Source organism: Pseudopipra pipra, chromosome 1 (assembly GCF_036250125.1).
Source record: "Pseudopipra pipra isolate bDixPip1 chromosome 1, bDixPip1.hap1, whole genome shotgun sequence".
Taxonomy (NCBI): Eukaryota; Metazoa; Chordata; class Aves; order Passeriformes; family Pipridae; genus Pseudopipra; species Pseudopipra pipra.
Genome location: NC_087549.1, coordinates 12,717,465 through 12,738,815, shown reverse-complemented (window position 1 = coordinate 12,738,815; position 21,351 = coordinate 12,717,465). Strand labels below are relative to the sequence as shown.

At 43.3% G+C, this 21,351-nt stretch overlaps 1 protein-coding gene across 1 annotated transcript; it reads right to left on the bottom strand.

Annotated features, from left to right (window-relative positions):
- Positions 1–949: 949 nt before the first annotated feature.
- Positions 950–21,125, bottom strand: HAS2 (hyaluronan synthase 2). The gene is made up of 4 exons (XM_064645832.1): positions 20,493–21,125; positions 10,759–11,385; positions 6,121–6,222; positions 950–3,931 (listed from the first exon to the last, which is right to left on the bottom strand). The coding sequence occupies exons 2-4, from the start codon at positions 11,383–11,385 to the stop codon at positions 2,999–3,001; spliced, it is 1,662 nt and encodes a 553-aa protein (XP_064501902.1). The 5' UTR covers positions 20,493–21,125; the 3' UTR covers positions 950–2,998.
- Positions 21,126–21,351: the final 226 nt, after the last annotated feature.

The following is a 21,351-nucleotide window of genomic DNA, read 5'->3' as shown; positions in this document are numbered from 1 at the left end:
CACTCAAACTTGTTGTCTTTCATCTTCACACCAAGCAGCACTGTGAAGATCTAGAACTATGCTCTTGAAAACCTCCCTACAGGTATTGGGGAGGCTTAGGGTCCTCCTGCCAAAGCCATCCCTTCTCCAGCCTAATTAGCCCAGCTCTCTCAGACCCTTCAAATCAAACTATCACACTGTCCCTGGACCAAACTTGCCCCAATTTATCCATGATGTCCCTGTACTGGGGAAGTCAATACTGGGCACAGTATGTAGACATAGAGTAACAAGCACTGAGGGTTGAGAAGCTGTCTCTTAAGTAATTGACCTGTGATGAGCCTGTTGTGGTCTGAGAGATGCATGAGATATCACTTTGCTCCCTCTGTCCCTGTGTCAGTGGCTGCTGCCCATAACTCTCAGTGACAGAAAATATACACATGCACTTCAGCTGTGTCAGGGCAAAGGGGGCTTGATAAACAGCAGTAATGAGGAGCAGGAGAAGGCCACATACTTGTCCTCCTCTGCTTCCCCAACTATGGAGGGTGGTAACATTCAGCGGGCAGGAGGGTTGGAAAACATCACCTCTCATGTAAAGTACTTTGGCCATAAACTTCGAAGTGCTTTCCCAAAAGGATTGCTTGGGATTGCAAGTTGGATTGCTATTCCTGTTTTACAAATCAGGAAGCTGAGGAAAAAGGGAAGGAAGTGTTTTGACCGAATTGATCTAGCAGCTGCTGGCAGAGGTGGGCAGAAACTCTGAGTGCTCCCCATGTACTGCGCTGCCTCTCAGAGCAGGGACCAGCCCTGGTTTCCTCAGGCACACATTCCATGAGTGCTCGATGGCTTGGTACAATGGCAAATTCCCACTTGGAAATCAGGCTGGTGACATGACAACAACAGCATTCAAACTGTGCAGATTTGTGGCTTCAAAGCGCGAGTGCTGATGAGAAATACCATGAATTAGTCATGATCTTATCAAAAATATTTTATTTATGAAAGTAGCAATTATAATATACAACCTATACTGGAAGGACATTGAATAATTGCTAGAATAAATACAGGCAATTTATTCAATCTTTTTATAGAATGAGAAGATTTATTTGACGTCTGAATGTTAACCCAAGCTTTAACTTACATCATAAATAGTTAAAAGGCATAGCCAAGTTTTTTTTTTTATTTTTACCTTTTCTTTTGCTTTTTTTTTAATACTGTTCTATTTTGTAATTAACATGAATCAATTCTCCAATCATTAACATAATATTAATATGACTTTCAAGCAATCATGTACCTCAAGATAATCAGACAAATAAGGTAGTGTGTGTGCAGTTCATTCTACAGCAGAATCTATCCATGTCTGCATAAAATAGAGAAGCTGAAAACGCTTCTAAGTTCTTTAAGCATCATATGCTGATTTCTGCTTTACCACAGTGCTTTTAATACCAGAATCTAAAAAGGGCAGCTGGCTTTCTGTTGCTCTTTATAGAGTATATTAAGGCTCAATGCCACATTCCTTTGGCTGGTGAAGGATTGCAGAATTTAGTCCTGAATATTATTTCTCAAAACCATGGTCCAAAATAAATGTCCAAGACTGATTATTAGGCACCAAGGAAGTGATGAATTTGCTAAGCCTCAATGTTTTCTGATTAAAAAATTGGCTTCCTTTCTAGTAGATATGCTCTAGTCAAACACAAATGATTGGGCTCAGTACTGGGGTCTGTATTACACTGGATGTCAGAGAAGTTGATGTTTGTATTTTCTGTAAACTATATGAAGGGCACTGCAGAAATTTTATAGTACACCACACACATTTTGAAAGTGTTGATAAGTTTTTCCTTCCATGTATTTTTTTAAATAAAAAATCTGAACTATCTGCTTGGTACTAGCAGAGTATTAACAACTACAACCATCAGTGAAATCAACAGCACTTTTGGGTGCCCAGTATTTTTCCAGATCAGAAGTTTTTGACTCCTCAAGTCCTATATAAAATCAGTGGGAGTCTTCCTATAGCAATGTCTTTTCCAGTGGCAGAGAGGCCTGCCTTGCCTTATGGTTTATTGTGCATGTTAGGGATATTAAGCTCTCAGCAGAGAACCAAATTTCCCTTTTACAATGTTATCTAAACAAAAACCCCAAATTGCACATATCTACCCCTTTGGCCTTTTTTATGCACAAATATGCTTGTATGCAAAATCTGACAATGTTGGGCCTTTCCTAGTAAATGTCTTAAAAGAGCACATTTAAATGCTTTTTCACAGAAATAACCATTCATTAGTTGCAAAAATGCAGAGAGACTTTTTAGTTGCAAAAATGCAGAGACTTTTTATTTTTTCTGTTGTGAACAATATCATTTCAGCAGAAATTTGAGGTGAGAAAGTATGATTTTTTTCCCTAAATATATTTAAAAAGGCTAAAGAACAAAATGTTGGGGAGGCAGCTTTTTTTGGCAGATAGTAAAATATAAAATATGTGATTTAAAAAAAAAGTTGGCTTAAAAATACACACACACAAATAATACAATAATATAAAAATACAGCTCAGCCAATGGCCTCTTAAAATTTACCTTTGGCATTACATTTGGCAGCCTAAAACAAAAGACCCTTCCTATAAACAGAACTATAAAAAAAGAGAAGTTCATAAATTAGGTTGCAAGGGGTTGTAAGGTCCTTTTCCAAATTCTCCAAAATCCTTTCCTGTCTGTCCACACACCTAAGCATGACCAGTGAGGTATATAGAACGTAACACTGTCAGGCGTATGCACAATAAAAAAGTGCATAAACATAGAAGTTCTCCCATTTTCTTGCGAACAGGTCGAAACTGTGTGGTTTGTGTCTTCCCCCCCTTGGAAAAAAAAAAATTGTTTTTTTTTCTTACTTTGGCAGGATGAAAATGAACCCAGAGGAATATGTGTCCTATTCCCAGCAGCAGTGATCCATTTCCCTTGGCAACATATGTCTGATGCCACAGATACTACAAGGTCGTTGGGTTGCTTTACAACTCTGGGTAACTTCCCACGGAAACATCATACGTCTAGCACCATGTCGTAGTGTTGTTGCTCTTTCTTCCGCCTGCCACATTTGTTGATAAGAACCATGTACAAAGTCAAAAGCATAACCCAGTAACATGCATAGAGTATTGTGCCAATGATGAGAACTGTCTGTTTTGACTCAGTAAATGGCTTTTTTGATTCCTTGTAAATCGTGAAAATTACGCCACCTAGGAGGATTGTAAACCAAATGGAGACTGGAATGAGTCCTATAAAATTAACTACAATGGTTTTCCTTCCTGATGTGCCCCACCCTGCTTTGTTTATCGTGGCAATTGCAAACATCTTTGCTGGCAGTAAACTTGACATGTACAACACTGAGTAGAGTGACATGAAAACCATGACAATGTTGCCCCTAAGGAAGCTGGCAAAGGAAGACTTTATCAGGCCAACTAACTGAACTGTCAACAGGAAGAGGAGGATGTTCCAGATTTTTCCCCTGTAGAAGAGCTGAATGACTGTGGCGATAAGAAAGAAAGGAAAGAATCCAGTGATTACAGCTTCATAGGTCATCCACAAATGGTGCTTGTGGAACCACATTGCATTATAAAGCCACTCTCTAAAGTAGGATTTACTCCAGCGCGTCTGCTGATTCAGCCACCTGAGATACTCTATCGGTGTTTCGGTAAGGCACTTGGATCTAGCGGTGTATTTTGTTGCATAGCCCAGACTTAGCACTCTGTTAGTTAGATGCCTGTCATCTCCAAAGCTGCACTGGGAGCCCATAAATTCTTGATTGTACCAATCTTCCACAAATTCATGGAGTAAAGAGTTTCTGTACATTCCCAGAGGTCCGCTGATGCACTGTACACAGCCAAAGTAGGACTGACAGGCTCTTTCTATGTTAAATGCCATCCAGTATCGCACGCTGCTCAGAAAGGAGATCCAGGAATCGTATTTGTTCAAAATCTGCAAAATAAAAAAAGTTTTCATTTTAGATGAGCTCTTGAGACAGAAAATATGCAAATTGGATTGATAAGAAATGTGCAGAGGCTAGAGAACCATTGGACCAAAGGTGGTGGGAACCTCACTCCTGAGTCCAGCTCATGGCAAACCCAGGAGTTACACAAACAGCTCAGCCAGGACGTTGACAGGAAGGGTGAGATGAAGCCTTACCAAAAGTATGTTCCACCAAGATATTTTCTTTTTCTTCACACATTTTCCTTTCTCCACCAAGAAGCTTCCTTCTTTTCTGTCTCGTTCTTCCCTCCCCTTTGTCCCCACTTAAAGACCTGCTGGACTCAGACATTTCTAAGAGCTGGTGGAGTCCCAGACATGGCCTCCTGCTGCTCTCCTCCCCACACCCATCTTTGGGACTCACAGAAGTTCTTCCAACCTTCCTAAAGCTCTCGCACAGGAGCATGAGAAAAGCTGAGCACATGGTCTTTGCCCTAGAGTTTTGGTATTGTAAGGCCCCAGAGGCTTGACCCTGGACTGTGTCCCCATATCCAACAGTAGGCCCTCTGAGGAACAACCTGTTCTGCCTCTGCAGTACCAACCCTGTTACTTTGTCCCAAGACATAAGGTGATATTCCAGTAGAGTCTGTAGTCCTTTGGCCTCCATAAAGCTTTCAGTCTTTCTCTTCTGCACACCCCAAAGCTCACTTGAAGCTCAGACCTACACTTAAAATACGACATAAGCACAGTCTAGGAGTCTGAACACTCAGTGGAGGTATGAGTGCCTGCAGATGTAGAAGTCCGTGGCTTTGCATCCAGGTCCTCAGCACACAGCTTGTGCCAGAAGATGCAGCAAGGAAGTGTGTGGCAGGGTGGCTGTGCCAGCTTTGAACCTATGTCTTCTCAGTGTGGGGATTTTCAGGGGGACCTGTGGCCTTCTACAACTAGAAAGCATTGCCCTGTAACTAAAAAAGAGTAGTCTTTGTTCTGATGACCCTAATTTCTGTCAGGTGTGAAGGCCATGGGCCAATCTTGTCTCTGTTTCAGTTTAATTCCAGAATATTTTAGAAGCAGCAGGGCTTGGAGATAGATACAAGCCTGGCTCAAATGCATTTGGTGTACGCTGGAAAATGAACTGGGGAAAAAAAAAAAGCCCAGAGCCTTCATTGTGTCACCTTTCCTCCCAGAGGACACATGTCCTTCCCACCTCTCTCTGCAGATGCTTATGAATGTTCACTGTCACAGCTGAACCTGTGCTGCCTCCCTCCACTTGTATTCACACATGCCTGGCATCTCACATGCATAGGGTGAGTGTGATACCTGGTTGTAGCCAGTCTAGAGCTCCAAAGTTATTCAGGTTTCTGGGTGAATCCCAATTTCTGGAGTTGAGAGCCACATGCCTGAAATACTTCTGACTACTGGGGCATTCATTAGTAAGTGCTTGCCCATATAGATGGCCTTTCTTCTCTGTGTCACATAAAAAGCCCAACTGAGCATGGGGGACTGATCCTAAGGCCTATTGAAATATTCATACACATTTTTCTTTATAAAATACAGGAGAAGGAGTTGCGTCAAAAGGAACCAACAGTCTTCTGCTGTAGCTGTCAGCCAAACTTGGCAATGCTGGAAATCCTAACAGATGTGGAGCTGGTCTGACACAGGAGTTTTCCATTGCCCTACCTGCCAGAGATGCAGGGGAAACCCAGCAACACACAGAGTGCATAGTGCACAGCATTTCAAAATGTCTTTTATTTCTAACAATCTTGGATGACAGTAGTAATATAATAGAAGTACTTGAGATGCTGAACATGGTTTTGAGAGACCTGTTCTCAGTTCCCTGCTCCCCTATAGCTTTGCTTTGGTACCTTGGGCAAGCAGTTATACCCAGAGACTCAAAGATGCCACAACAGTCCTGACAACGCCAGTGCCCTTCTTTTTACATATATGAGGCAGAATAATATTTGTTTGCTTGCTATGGGTGTTAAAACCACACAGTGCTCACGTACAAGAATAAGAGTTTCCATTCAATCGACAGAAAGATCAAGCTATGATAAGAGCCTCTATAATGGTACCACATATTATATATACACATATAGTATGTAGACATCTAGTATATTCAGTGCTATTCCAGGCAGGGAAATCAGTTGCAATGCAAATAATTGCTGAAACCCCTCTGTTAATCTGAAAATTGTTGTACTCACCTGCACATCACCTCCAACTCCTCCAACCATTGGATCCTCTTCTAAAACCTTTACCATCTCCACTGATGAGGCTGGATCAAGCATTGTATCTGAATCACAGACCTACAAGTAAGACAAAACGAGAACAAAAATGGGTTAAAGAAGAAAACAAAAATCATGCGAGTGGTTATAATGACTCTAAATGCATATTCTCCTGAATGTAATTAAATCTGACTTTGGAGACTGCATTGATATTTCTGTTAAAGGCCATTTGTACCAGGCAGCAAAGAGTGTTGCTGAATGAAACAGAGACCTTGTTAAGGTTGTGCCCTCCAACAATCCTCTCTTCTGTATCAGCTCTGTTTTTTTACTAACATAGTGGGCTGGCTTCGTTGAGTAAGATATGGGGCACCACAGAGTGAGACAATGTTTGTGGGTGTGCAGCAGATTCCTATTGAGCCCTAGCATAGGGTTTCCCTGCATCAGCTGCACAGTTGGAGCACCCTGGTCAAATGTTTCCCACTGCCATATGAGGGAAGGAGTGAGGAGGTAAATTCCAGACACTTGTTATAAAAAAAGAAAGAAAAAAGTCAAGTAGGAGTCTGGTAAGAAACCTAATAGTTCTTTCACTCACAGAAGTGAATCTCACAATTCATGTAAGATACGTATCTTGGATTCCAGCACAAATTCATTTTTAATTTTAGATGTACGGTGTGTTATTAGTAGTGCTGTGATTTGACATTTAATATATAGAAATTATTTGCTATTTTTCTCTGGCATTCTTATAAAAAATATGTAAGGCCAGAAGGAATGAGTCTCAAAGTTCAGTACTCCATGAGATCAGGGCAGAAATAGATGACACACGCAAGGCATTTCAGCTACACAAACACTCCTAGTCAACTAAATTCTGTGTACATTAGGAAATTGGCTTTCCCCTGGAGAGTAGGAGGAGGGCTCAGACAGGCTGGCCGGTCTGCAAGGCAGCTGGCATTGCTTTCATTTGCTCTGAGGAGAACAGCACGGGCTGCAGCCTGTTTAAAAAAAAGTGGGTGTTTCCTTGTCGCAGTTGCTGGTGCTGAAAGCATTGGCCACATAGTGTGTGAACTCACTTCACAACGCCCAGGAACTGGAGCAGAGACTGTCCCAGAAATCCCCCTCTGACTGGCTGAATCCTGACCTACAAATTCTCATACTGCTTCCAGTTTGTCCCCACACTGATTCCTGTGATTTCGATGGGGTTGGTAGGTGCTAAAGTCAGTAGCTCTGCATGAACAACATATTAAGACAGATTCTGCTGAGACTTTGTATCAGGTATCTTAATTTTGGTGTTCTTCTGTGCAAACTTTCAATTCAACCCAAGCCCTCTCACTCCAGGGGAGCAGTAACCTTCATGTCTGGTATAGACCAGACAAAGGGGGAGGAGAGCATTTTGAAGCTCTGCTATAGATCAGGCTCAAGAGGAGAGGTTACCCAGAATAGTTGGGCTGCATAGCTCAGGATGCAGCTGGGAGTCTGCCAGCATGCTCCCCTCCATGCTCCCTCAGAGGGGGCCAAGAGGATAAAGGTGATGAAAGCTCTCATACTTCCATCAGAAGAAAAGCCACAAGCATCTCCAGCTTGCCCTAACTTGATGCCTCCATCTCTTCTCCTCAAAGGACTCATCCCAAGGAGCACCTTTGTAACCTGGCCAAGGTATGCCTCCAGCTTTAGTGGAAAGCTGTTATCAGTGGCAGTGCTTGGTGATAGAAAGGGAGCATAACAATTCTACTGAAGAGGAGAAAGGATGCTTGTATTTCACCAGGGGCTTCCTGGAAAGACCTGTTGCTGAGTGTTTTGCACAGGTAATCTGTAGTTTGCTGAATTCCCAGGGTGCTCAGGCAGCTTTAGGCATCCCATTTCTTGTGACCATGAGTGGTGGGCTGGGATCAGCTCCCCCCCCAGTCCCTCTGCTTTCCCTCCCAGAACCTGTCCCTTGAGCAGCCACCACCCCCATCAGATGCATTTCTTTATAGCAGAAAGGCCTGCCCATGAGAACCCTCACTAATATGAAATGAGGAAAACACTGGATTTATTTACAAGTTACCATTACATGTCCTGGGCATGCCAGCACAGTGGACATGTCTGGGGTTCTGGGACAAACCTAACAAGCCATTATTTTTCTCTGGATGAGGTTTTTGCATGTGAAAAGAGGACACTCCCAAATACGGACAATTAGGAACCCAAATAAAACACACTGAGGTCTGCCCAGCCAGGGGTGGCCCAGGACAGCCTAAGAGGCAATTTGCCATCTTTCCACATAAAGGCTGAGTGACCTAAAAATTACTGCCTTGGATCACAGAGTTGCATGAAAGGGACGGTTGACCTTAAGCGAGCTGTTCAGATACTTTTTGTAGCCAGTGACAGCTTATCCAAGCTGCTTTGAGAAGTTCAGACTGTGCTGGACTGTCCGCACAGGTACCTCCATCAAGCCAAGATGAATTGTACCCTGGCTGCTGCAACCAGCTCTGCACCAATGACACCTGCCAATTTAACTCCTCCACCTGATTACTTGCACACTGCTAACCTCCTCCAGGATGGAAATAAGCCTACACAGCAGTTTCAGGTACTTAATGAGACACAACTAATGCCAACAGCTTGTTATCTGCACTGGTCTGACAGCTTATGGTTGCCTGTCCATAACCCCAAGGTGGGGTCTTAAAAACCGTACAATTTCAAGGCCTACAATTTCAGGGAGGGCAGTGGTGCTGAATGGTCCACTTTTTTAAGTGCTTTATCATTGATGCAGATTGCTTAGCCTTTAATATGTTGGGCCTGTTTAAAGTAATTTACCCTGGGTCCCCCCAAAGAACCATTTAAAATATCTCAACCTTCATTCATTCATAAAACAAAGCCACATTTTAGCTACATTCCTTCATGACTGTGTAATCTCCAGGGCCACCAAGGTGCTGCATTTCTATTACAGATGTAACTGTAGATGTGACTGTGGCATTAGTCATTACTGCAAACTTTGCTCAGAGCAGTATTACAGTCCCTGACTAATTCATTAGGACTTCTGAGCCCAGTCAGAAGTGTTAACTGACCAGAAATACCTCTTCCATTTTCTCAGTTTATGCTATAACTGTTGAAATAGAAACATTTTTTCCAGGTTCCCTGAAAAATGCAAGACCTGGACTAAGGGAGGAAACTTGCAATGAATCAGCTTCCTCTCTGCCTTCTTTCTCTGCAATCTGGTATTTCTGTGTGAAGTGATTATAAACCCATGCTAATAGAGAAAATCAGCATTTTTATCCCATCATAGTTCCTTACAGCACAGAATCAAAGTGCAGACAATGGAGAACTTAAGGCCACTCTTTTCAGAGAATAAATTAGTTTCAGTCTGAGAAGTGGTAGGGGACGGGTTTTAAATCTTTGCCTTACTCTCTCAGCTCCAATAACAGAGCGGTTCCTGGCATTCTTCAGTTCCTGCCCCTCCTGTGCATGGAAGACTCACTGGTCTCAGCCCAGCTACTGGCAGGCTCTCCACATCCCTTGGACACTGTGCACGTGGATGCTGTGCTGTGCAGAGCATGCACACACCCACACAAGGCTGGGCACAGACCCCAGAAACACATATGGCTCAGCCATGCAGCTGCCCTGAGCCAGCAGAGAGCATCTCACGGGGAGCTGCTGCTCCACTGGAGGAGACTGCTGGATGCTCTGCATTTGGGAGAAGGCAGGAAGAACTGAGGGTAGTTCATTAGGAAGATCATTTCATATTCAGTGGTATTAGTCAAATGAGCCTTGTTGGCCTTGAATGATAAGGAAGGGACCTTAGTGTCCAGCTAGAGATCCTGATCCCACCCACCTTCCTTATACATGACCTCTTCCCCTTCCTACAATCAGCAGAGCTGTTTGCAGGAGTGAGAAGTGCTCCCATGTAAGTAAGACAAAAGCACAGACAATCTTTCAGGGGATCCAAGGCAGCTGGAAAGAAATGTGCCTCTGCTGCTTTGAAAACAGGGAGAGAGGACCCAGCCTAATTCATTTTTAAGTGAATAGTGTCGTAAGAGCTTTAAAGGCCAAGTTGTGGTGAGTGAGGTAATGCAGCTGTAAATGATGAAGCAAAAGCTCCTTCAGGCTTTAGCTGGAGAAATCTTTCTTTCAAATCTGCACATTGACCCTTTTATTGAATACTCCACATAGCCTTTGATGCCTTTAAAATATCCTCATGTTTTTTACAGATTCCACCATTGCTCTGAGATATTCCCTAGTGCCATCAAATACCTGTCTGTCTGCTTACATGGGGCCACTAACAACCTCACAAAATAAAGCCTTACCCAAGATCTTAACCTACAGGAGCATAGACGGGGTTTTCAGGAGGCCACTGTCTTTGTGTGAAGCAAAACCATTTAGATGAGAGGGCAGTACTGAGAGCTGGGGGAGGATTTCGGATTTCTCCAGTAGCTGGTGAACAGATTTAACATAGTCACAGATAGACAGGCCATTTTAAAAGTTAGCAAAATACCCTTTTAACGGTCAAGCTGTTTCCAAACAGACTGAAAGGAGCACTGTGTTCATCAGGGACTAGGATAGCCTCTAACATGCTGCACAAAATATACAAAAGCTGCTTTCTTTCAAAGTGTGTTTGAATTGGCACTGACCTGATGCTCTAATACCTACCTGTACATAATCCACGCTTCTCCCCAGTGCTTTGAATGCTGTGTACATTACTTCTCTTTTTCCACCCCATTTCTGCATGATGCAAACACTTTTGTTGGACAGGACCAGCTGAGATACGTGTTGCATGCTTTCTCTGTGAGACTCTTCCGTCTCACCTGGACCTTTGTCGTGGAAGTTATTACTCCAGACATAAGTGGCACATGTGTCCCTACCCATGATTTCAGTGAAAATGTCCATCATGTAAACGTCATCTTCTGAGTTCCCATCAATGACCATAACAACTTTAATTCCAGGGTAGGTCAATCTTTTCACAGAAAGTAAACATTTTCTTAAGTAGTCAGGATCCTCTTGATAGGCAGCAATACAAAGGGCAACTGTTTTGTTCAGCTTGATTGGAGTCTCTAGCGACCGTTTCATTTTCCTGTGCTCTAGGTAGGCAAACAGGCTTTGGATGATGAGATGTGATGCCAAGATAGCACCATAGAGTCCAAAGGAGAAGTAGTAGTTGTCTGTTTGGATGAACTGGTAGCCTACAATGTAAGCAGCGGTGATTCCCAGCAGGAGGGACACCCCGAAGAGTGTGGTTCCAAGTATTCTCAGGATACATATAAACCTCTCACAATACATCTGCAAAGAAGTAGGGAAACCGTTAGCAGAGCCACCACTTGCTGGCGTAAGATCTCATAAGTGGTTCACATGGCTACAACACAGATCTCAGCAGCAACAGATACACCCTGAGCTTCTGGCTCACAGACTTACGGCATCACCTTGCTCAACATAACATCTCTTTGCAGTATTTTCTGCATGTAAAGCATGACCCAAATACACTTAGTGTAGCAGAGATGTTTGCTATTTGTAATGTCCTCACAGAAGTTGCTGTCTGTGTCAGGATCTTATTTTGGCAGCCTAGGCTTGCTGGATGAGATGCTCTGTCATATTTCCCTGAGGAGGTTGGAGAAGGGCTCTTGGGCCATCACTCGCTTCATACAGTCACAGGCGAGTGGAACAGCTGAATGTCTGGGCAGCCCCTCCTCATCCCCCATCCATGTCATGACCGCATCCCACCCTGAATTGTTTCGGTCACTTAGTTATGTTTGCAAAAATATTGGAAAGACATTCTTAAAACAGATGTCTGAATGTATTTATAATTTTTTAAACAGATGTCTGACTATATTTATAATTTATATTTATATAATCAGACATCTGCTTTAAAAGGTCTTCTCAATACCATTGCAAAAATGTATTATTTATACATTTGTGTACATAGATATATGCACACGTGAGCATGTGTGTATAGGGGCTAAAGCTTGACTTAGATTGTCTGTGGCAAAAATACTCATAAATTTAACAGAGCCAAGACTCCACCCTGGACTCAGAAATTCCTTAGGACATCAGTTGATTCTGACCACTTCTACATACTTAGGTTACCTGCCTATAAAATCTTCTGACCTAAGCTCTGGGCTGTGGCTGGCATGGAGGGTGCTCTGGTATTCTCGAGACAAACAGCGTAGACAGGCAGACAGGCAGACTATATTGCTACCTAACTGCTTTCTCTTGACAATCACATTAACAATTTTATGCTTTCTCAGAATTACAGGAAGTTAATGACAATGTTTTCTGTCACTGGATGCATTTAATGTGAAGGACATAAAACAGATAATGTCTGTTTAAGGCTAACCCAGCAAGTGTGTTGCAAGTCAATAAAGCTCATGCTTGAATATTTTGCTGAAGTAGATCCTCTCAGAGTAATGGACTTAATATTTGTGTTTTCTTGCTATTATTCATGTTTTCCCTGCTGCTATCATCTTGCTCATTTGCTGATCATATTTGTTTCACCATCTGTTGGCCAAAGCTGAAGTTGGAACAGGACTTCCTCACCTCATATATGTTTTTAACTCTTCATTGAAAAATTACTACCAAGCTACAGCAACATAGCTGTCATCAATTATATATGTCTGACAAGTTATAGGCTTGGAAAAAAAAGTCAACACGGAATCACTTACCAAATCAAAATAAAACTAGATGAGCATGAAGTCGGAGGTTACAAAGACTTCGCTTTTTTTCCACTGGCTATTTAGGGTCTTAAATTTCAAGACAGAAGGAAGCCTCTTAAATGTATATTTGGAGGCACTGTTAAAGAAATCGGACCCCATCTTTATGACTTCCTTGAATACTTATGGCTGGGCTCTGACAGGTGCTGTAATCATCCACCATCCCTGCTCTGGCCTGTCTGAAAATTTTTCACAGTGGGGGTGATAAAGAAGCCTAATAAAAGATATGCTTACCTCCACTGGTATATATGAATTAAAACCCAGCGCCCAAATTAGACTTGCTTTAGAAAAGAGATTAAGTAACGGATCCCCTTCTAGATTACCCTAAAGTCAAATAGCTTGTGTGTTTACTAGTTCCTCAAGCATGCAAAATGTCACAAACATCAAGGTAAATGTCTCATTAATGGTGCAGCTGTACTCTGCTTTCCCTTTTGGGGTTTATCACTTCTTTTCTCTTGCCAGAAATAGAACATTTGTATTAGTGAGTAGGGGCCAGAGTCTGCTTACATTAACAATTATATGGCTGAAATAAATGGACCGCTTCGATGGGTAGGAGTCACAGGATTTAGATTAAGATCTGGAGTGGTTACATCTGACTGCCTATATACTGTACTAGGCATCTTTTATACTAATTTGTTATTGCTCTTCTGTACCTGTGAAGTGCTTCTGCAAAAAAAGGAAAAAAAAAAGAATAATTCTCTGATCTTGTCATTACAGCCCAGCTTCCCTCTGTTGCAAACCCCCAGTCTTTTAAAATCAAGAAATGGACTTCTGGTGCTAATAAAACAGCATTTTTTTCTATCCTTTCACTGTCATCCTTAGGAAAATAAATGGTGTTTTGATCTAAATTCCTGGCTTTCATCAAAGAAACTTTGCTCTTTGTATGTGCAATTGAGGTTTTTATGTATAGTGTTTTAACTGACTGAATCTCAAGGAACTCTGGAAAAAGTTGCTCAATATTCTCAAGCTTTAACACGTGAGCTATTGATAGCTTGCCCAGCAGAAATGATCTTTATCAACTTGAACATGCCCAAACAATGGCAAAGGAGCCAAAAACTCTCCACCCTTCTCCAGTAATTGAGCCAAAAGTAAAAGGAAATGATGCTTGTACAAGTCTGGGACCAAAAATGAACTGCTGAGTCAAATACTAACACCAAGGGTAGGGAGCAGCTGCATTAGAGATTTTTAGGTCAGACAGTGCTGTTATGAGCATCTAGCCTGGCCTAACACAGTGAAATATAATAATTCTATTTTGCAATTTGGGCACCTAGATCCTTTACACACATCTTCCCCTAACCCCACAGTGCTGAGCCCAGTACAAGCTTTATGCAGCCTCCAGCAAACAGAGTCCAGGTTTGTATAAACAAGATGAGTGTACGTAAAGAGGCTTCAAAGTCTGCTATTGAGCAATTTGTTGTCATTATATTGCAGCTGTTTACTTTCGTGGATGGAGCTGAGCAGTGCTCATCAGCACATCTAGCAGAAATTAAATGTGAAAGTCATATGCTAAATCCTAATGCTGTGTAGGCTGTTGCTGATTCACTCACACATTTTGATTCACTAAGAGGTCCCAAGGATATATGTGCCTTGTAGTGACTGTACAGGAGGACGCAATGTGCCTTTCTTTGGATGCTCTTATGGAAAAGCATGGCCAAGAAATGAACTCTTGCATGTACTCAGCATCAGAGTCCACCTAGTGAACTCTTTGGCATTGTGTCTCTTTTGGCACCCTGATAAAGCCACAAGAAATAGGATCTTTTTGTCCAACCTATGACAAAGGAGAACTTACTCTACATTAATATCAAGAACTGGCATGACTAAAAGTTGTAGTCTTCTAACATCATTTTCAGAAAAAAAATCAGGTTAACAAATGAGTGATATACCTACCCTCTGCATATAATGATGGCGGTATTAACTGCAGCACTAGAGATCACACTCCTTTCTCAGACTGAATAATGCCTTAGATCTCAAATTAGAAGAACATAGCAAAATATGCTCCAGTTCTCTCTATTCTGAAAAATATTTAGGCTAGCAGTTAACTGTAGTTATTGTACATAGATCTAACTTTAATAAGATCTAGACACTTGATTGAAATTCAGCAGGTTCATATGTCTTGCTTTGGGCTGGGTCTTTGGTCTTTCCTCAGCAAAGAATGCTGGTGACTTCTGTGGTAAAACACCACTCCAAAATCATGTAGCAGGGTCTGTCCATATGGTTATTAATCAGCTTTCATGGATCCCTGACAGTAACAGGAACTGAAGACAGCAGAAGTCAGGAGGCATAGAGAAAAAAAGAAAAGCTTATTTTTTTACTAATACATCAAGAAGGTAACAAACAGATAGGGTCAAATACATATCCATGTGCATTGGTGTCTGAAGACATCAATATTATTTGCAGTCTCTTCACTTATTTTAAAGGAAGAAACCAGGTGGTACCTGGCATCTGCTGATACAGGACATGGAACCAGTGACTGATGGGGGATCAAACTGAATTTAGGTTTGCTTGTAACAAATGGGGATGCAGCTCACTACATCATCTCTGTCAGAAATCGTCTTTCATGCACAACACTCAAACATTGCCCTGTAGTACTTCTGGATAGTTTTCCCCAGAATATTAAAAAGCAAGAGGGGGAGACAGAAAGTTTGTACATCATGTGTAATGATTTGGAAGGTTGTTTGAAAGAATTAGGACTTATTAATTCCAAACATTTGAAGACATTTTAAAAAATCGCAGCCATAAGCTGCAAAAGTCAATATCTATCCAGGAGACAACAGTAAAAGTTCAATCACAAACGTGCTCATTTTTTGCCTGTATTGGATTTGGCTGAGATGAAGTTAATTTTTCCCATAGCAGTCCTCATAGTGCTATTTATAGCTAGGAAGGTGTTGAGAACACACCAGTGTTTTGGCTACTGCTGAGCATCTCACAGCATCCAGGCTGTCTCTCCAATGTTTCCCCTACACCATTTTACTAGGGGTGGGCAAGATCCTGGGAGGTGACATAACCAGGAAAGCTGACCCAAACTGGCCAAAGGTTATTCCACACCACATGACATCTGCTCAGATATAAAAGCTAAAATGAGGAGGAGGGGGAGGAATTAATTATGACTTTTTTTTTCCAGAGCAACTGCTACCTGTACTGAAGCCCTAATTCCAGGGAAGTGGCTGAACATCACCTGCTGACGAGAAGTAGAGAATAAATGTCTTGTTTTCCTTTTCTTTCCACACAGCCTTTGCTTTATTAAGCTGCCTTGATCTCAACCTACCTGGTGATCTTCCATCTTATTTTCTCTACCCACATCCTGCTGAGGAGAGGAGAGATAGAGCAGCCAGGAGGGCACTATGCAGCCAGCCAAGGTCCACCCACCACATAAAGGTTCAAAAGATCTGTGCCTCTCTCTAGACATGTAGGACTATGGTCACATCAGCAAATAGTCTAATACTACAGAAACAGATCTGCAATGAGGAAGAATTGGTGCTAAGGGCCCAACTCCATCCTCCATACATTTTCATGTTTTACTCTGAACTAAGTATAGTCAGACTCCATGGATTAAAAACCTGAGAAGTGTCCCCCAGGGGTGTAGCTTGCAATTAGGTCATTCAAGAAGAATCCAGTTTGAGTGCCGAGTGATTGCTTTGCAATAGAAACTCAAGCAATTTAGTTGGTGGTAGTGCACTTGTAGCATTGACTTCAGTAGCACACTCTCGACTCAAACTAAATTGATAAAACAAATCAACTTTTCACACAAGATCCACAGGTCAGATTTGTGTGCAACCATTGTTGAAACCAGAAGTGCTGAGCACAGACAACCTTTGAAAATGTCTCATTTTTACGTGCCTGTATCAAAGGCGAACTCTTGAATATGTACTGGACCTTAATGCTGAGGAAAACACATAAGCATGCCATTAAAGATAAGTGTGCACTTAGGTATTTTTGCAGAAGAGGGAAATCAGTGGATAATACATCTTGCAGTTCTGTAGTAAAGGTGTAAAAAAAAAAAATCTTTCTCTGTGAAGATGCTATTTCCGGGACACTCAAGATAAAAATGTATCTATATGTTTGAGAAATTTATTATACAGATTAACTTCCCTTATGAAGGTTGTTAGATGGGTCAGTGTTAACCACTGCATTTCTTATGTTAGAGAATCTAAGAATTGATCAGGACCCAGATAATTTGGATTTGGTTCCTAGTGTTGTTATTCACGTGCGGGATAACCTTAGGTAAGTGAATTCACCCCTCTGTTTCAGCTTCCTCACCTGTAAAATGGGAATCATGATCATGAAGGAAGTTTTTGGAGGTCTACAAAACCCTTCTTAAGGCTTAGGTTACTGATATTTTTGCAATGTAACTCTTTCTGGGGTGATATGGGATCCGCCAGTTCTCTAGTTACCCAACACACCACTTCCTATTTTTCTTGCCTATATTAACCTGAAAGTATACTCAGTAGGGATTTGTCTGCAACAAAAATGCAACTCTCATTCAGTAGGATGCCTGAGATCAGTGAGGTTGACACTATAAAGGCCAACACACATGGCTATAAGTGCATACAGCTACCAAGGGCTATTTTGCTCACAGTCAAAGAATGCCATCTTTATAAGCCTTAACCCCCCCTCCTTACATATGAGAATAATAGCATCGACTTCATCAGAGAAACTGCTTCAATTACACGTGTGTGTGTGTGTGTGCATCTGTGTGCACATGCACATGCTGTATCTGGCCCTACACACACACACTCAGTGTGTGTACATGGTGTTGGAGGCTTACAATTTTTCAGCCAATATTTAGATTCATTATTAGCCTCATTTTGATGGCAAATTAAATCATTTATCCTTGGAGTACAAATTATTCCAAGTACACATTAATTACAAGCACAAAGTAGCTGTCCAGACTCCCTCTTCTATTCTACAGTCTGCAGAGAGGAAACTGAAGAGTTATGCTCCATCTGTACATATTTATTACAGCACACTTACCATATCTGGTACTTTTGGTTATTTATCACTTCCAGATTTTGTTATGCTATTGATCTTCTGGAAAGGGCTCACATTAGACTAAAATTAACTCTTGGGTTAAGTTTAAAGTAAAGAACAGGATTACTAATGATGGCAAAGTGTATCTGTATTCACAGGCTTTGGTCAGCAAATCAAGAATCCCCTATCTGATTAACGTATGTTTCCCACTAAACTGCCTAAATTTAGTCTCTTACAGGTTTGAGTAACCAACATGGAATGAATTTTACAGCTGCTGGTTGGATTTGAGTGTAATGTAGACAGTGATACACTAGTTGTTAAATTAGCAAAAAGAAAAGAAAAGCAAACCAACAACAACTCCCCCCAGACAAATGCTCTAAGAAATAAATAAAGGAGTAAATCATACTGGTACTCAGATATTTTGGACTGTGGTTAAACAAAAATATAGTTCAGAAATACTTTCTGGTTGCCAGTTATGAAGTCCCTGGATGCACAAACTTGACTATTTCATTACTTAATCCAGCAAATAAATATTTATTTGGTGTATACAGCTTATTATCTTGCAATTAGGTTATAAAGCACAGATCATACCTTGTTTGACTTAGTCAAGTCCCACTACACTGAATGGAGGACTACTTTACTGCTTTATACACTAATCTTAAATAGCAACACCTTGAAGCAAATGTCCTTTCATGCCACTAGTTTTTTTGCTAGTGAACTTGCATGGAAAACTCCACTGAAACCAGTAGAGTTGCTCTTCCTACTGGGAAAATCTTTCCTCAGGTTTTTCTCTGGTTGCATGAGGGGTAAGAAAGATTTACTACCCTGAAATGAAATCCTGGCTTTATTGACACCAGAGACAAAACTCCTCTAGCCTAGGAGTTGCTGAATTTTGCAAAGTTTTTCAGGGGAAAAGAACATATTTCACTGCCATCACCCTCAGGTGAAGTAACCTAACCAATCCCCAAAAGAACCACCGAGGTATCCATGTTACATGCAATGTGTGCTTTTGAAAAAGTGCATGGGTGCCAATGGAAAAATGATCCTTGAGGAAGGAGACTATGAAGCCGAGTGAAACAAGAGGAGCAGCTGAGCCCTGGGAGATGTGGGATCACTGCAGCCCTGAAGAATCACAGAACTGTTGGGGTTGGAAGGGAGCTCTGGCAATCATCCAGTCCAACCCCCCTGCCAAGGCAGGGTCACCCAGTGCAGGTGACACAGGAACACATCCAGGTGCATTTTGAACTTCTCCAGAGAGAGACACTTCACAACCTCCCTGGGCAGCCTGTTCCAGTGCCCTGCCACTCTCAATGGAAAGAAGTTATTCCTCATGTTGAGGTGAAGCTTCTTGTGTTTTAGTTTATGGCCATTGCTCCTCATCCTTTCACTGGGCACCACGACAATAGTCTTGCACCATCCTCTTGGCACTCACCCTGGAGATATTTATGTGCATTGATGAGATCCCCCCTCAGTTTTCCCTCCTCTAGACTAAGACAACGCCCATCAGGGGTGTTGTACTACATTGGGGTCCTCTCGGGGGAAGGGAAATGGGGTAAATTCTCTCTCTAGGTCCATTTCACCCTTCTGCCAGCATTACTACGGAGTGTGGCGAGGTGAGTCGCGGCCGTGTCCGAGAGGCACGAACGGACGCTCGGACAGGTGCCGAGCAGGGCTGGCCGGGACAGAGGGACGCGGTTTTCAGGCGGGAGAGGCCCGGGGGCCGCGCAGTTCCCTCGGGCGGTGCCGTGCGCTCGGCGGGGCCGCTCTGAGGGGGATCCCCGGCCCCGCCGCCCGCGGGGGCGGTGCTGCTGCGTCACAGAGGGGGCGGGGCCGGGGATCCCCCGCGCCGCCACGTCACGGGGGGCGGCCCCGCTCCGCCCGGGATGGGGGGGCTGTGCGCGGGTGGCGGGACTCGCGCCGTGCGGGGCCGTGCGGGACCCGACAGGGCCGGCCCAGGTTGCGCTGGCGCTGCCTTCGCCCCCCGCGAAGTACGACCCTCCCTCGGCCGGCCCCGCCGCCAGCGCGGGTCTGGCCGGCGGGCGCCCCGCCGGGGGGGGCCGGGGCGGGCGTGCGGCGCTGGAAGCCCGCGGGCAGCCCCCGCCCCCCGTATCCCGCCTCCCCCGAACCTCCTGAGCTCGGGAAACCGCCCTCCGCGCTCGGCGCGGCGCCCCAGCGGCTCGGGAGCGCTGGTTTCCCCGCTCCGGGGCGGGACGCCCGCCCTACTCCAGCCCCACGCCCGCCGCCTCGCCTCCCTCCCTCAGTCCCATCCCTCCCTCCGCTCCTGTCGCGTCCCCCGCCTGGCCCTGGATGCACAGCCGGGGAACGGCCGGAGAGAACCCCACCTGGGGTCTCAGCTGGTCTCGCCTTCCCCTCTGGGCTCAGCGGAGCAGCTGCCTAACCTGCTCTAGATTTTAATTTTAGGATCTTTTGAGAGGTTTTGTTTTTGGTGGCTCCCCCCCCCCCACCCGATTTTGGCGCTCAGCAATGTCTTAAACGGATTACACGGAGGAGGGGTTGAACCTGAAAACCTCATTCATCCTCACGACGGTCCTATTCATTGCTGAAATAGGTGTAGCGTAAGAGCCGGTAAGATCCTCCCCCAGCCCCACTCGTATTCTGGGGATCTGTTTCAGCTTTCCTCCCTTGAATAGTGGGGATGGGAGGAGGGGGTCTTCTGCTCTTGAGCTGACAGAAGCGTAATCATAAATCACCTACCTTGTTTGTCCTTCTGTCCTTTGGTCATAGAGGGGCTCCAGCCAACTGTGTGGTCTCACGTACCGTTGCTCCCGCTGAATAGTTTCCAAGTTTGAGGTAAAAAAATCAAATCGCACTTTTCACGGACTTATTGAGACGCTCAGAAATAAAAAATAATTAAAAATGAAAATAATAAAAAAAGTCGCTTAAGGCTAGTCAGTCCTACTCATTTTCTCCCACGTGTTTTCACAATTACCACGTATCTGTCTTTCTCTGCTTCAGTTTCTAGCTCAAAGTTGTGGGATTTTTTTCCTCAAATAATAGTAATAATAATAATAATAATAATAATAATAATTAAAAAAAAGTTAGAAATAATAAATTAGGAGTTAGTTTCTCGTGGTCGAAGCTGAAGATCTTATTTCAAACCCCGCTAGCCAGGAGCCTGGAGAAGTTGCAAGGCAGCGTCTGAAAGTTTGAGATGTACAGCATCAGATAAAGTCTCTTTGGTGATACCTTGCTGCCCGAGTAACAGTTTCAATGAGGTTTCTCAGCAGCAGCAGCAGCAAACGGGTAATATTTTCCAGACGTCTTTTTCTTTCCTGCTGCTGCTGCTGCTTTTCTGCCTCTTCCACGTTATGGGGTCTTTTAACAAGTGAGACTTGAGTTGTTTTAATAGGCGGAGGATGGGAAGAAGGAGGGGAGGGAACTCCTGTAAGGAGAAAAAAAAAAAGCAACCAACCCTGCCCATTGAAATGATCTCAGCCAAGGATTCAGCGTCAGAAATTTAATTAGCTACTTGCAAATTTTGCAGAGAAATGCAATACACATATGTTGCCACCAACTGGTTCCTCTTCATGCCCTGCAGTGGGGGCAAGCCCCC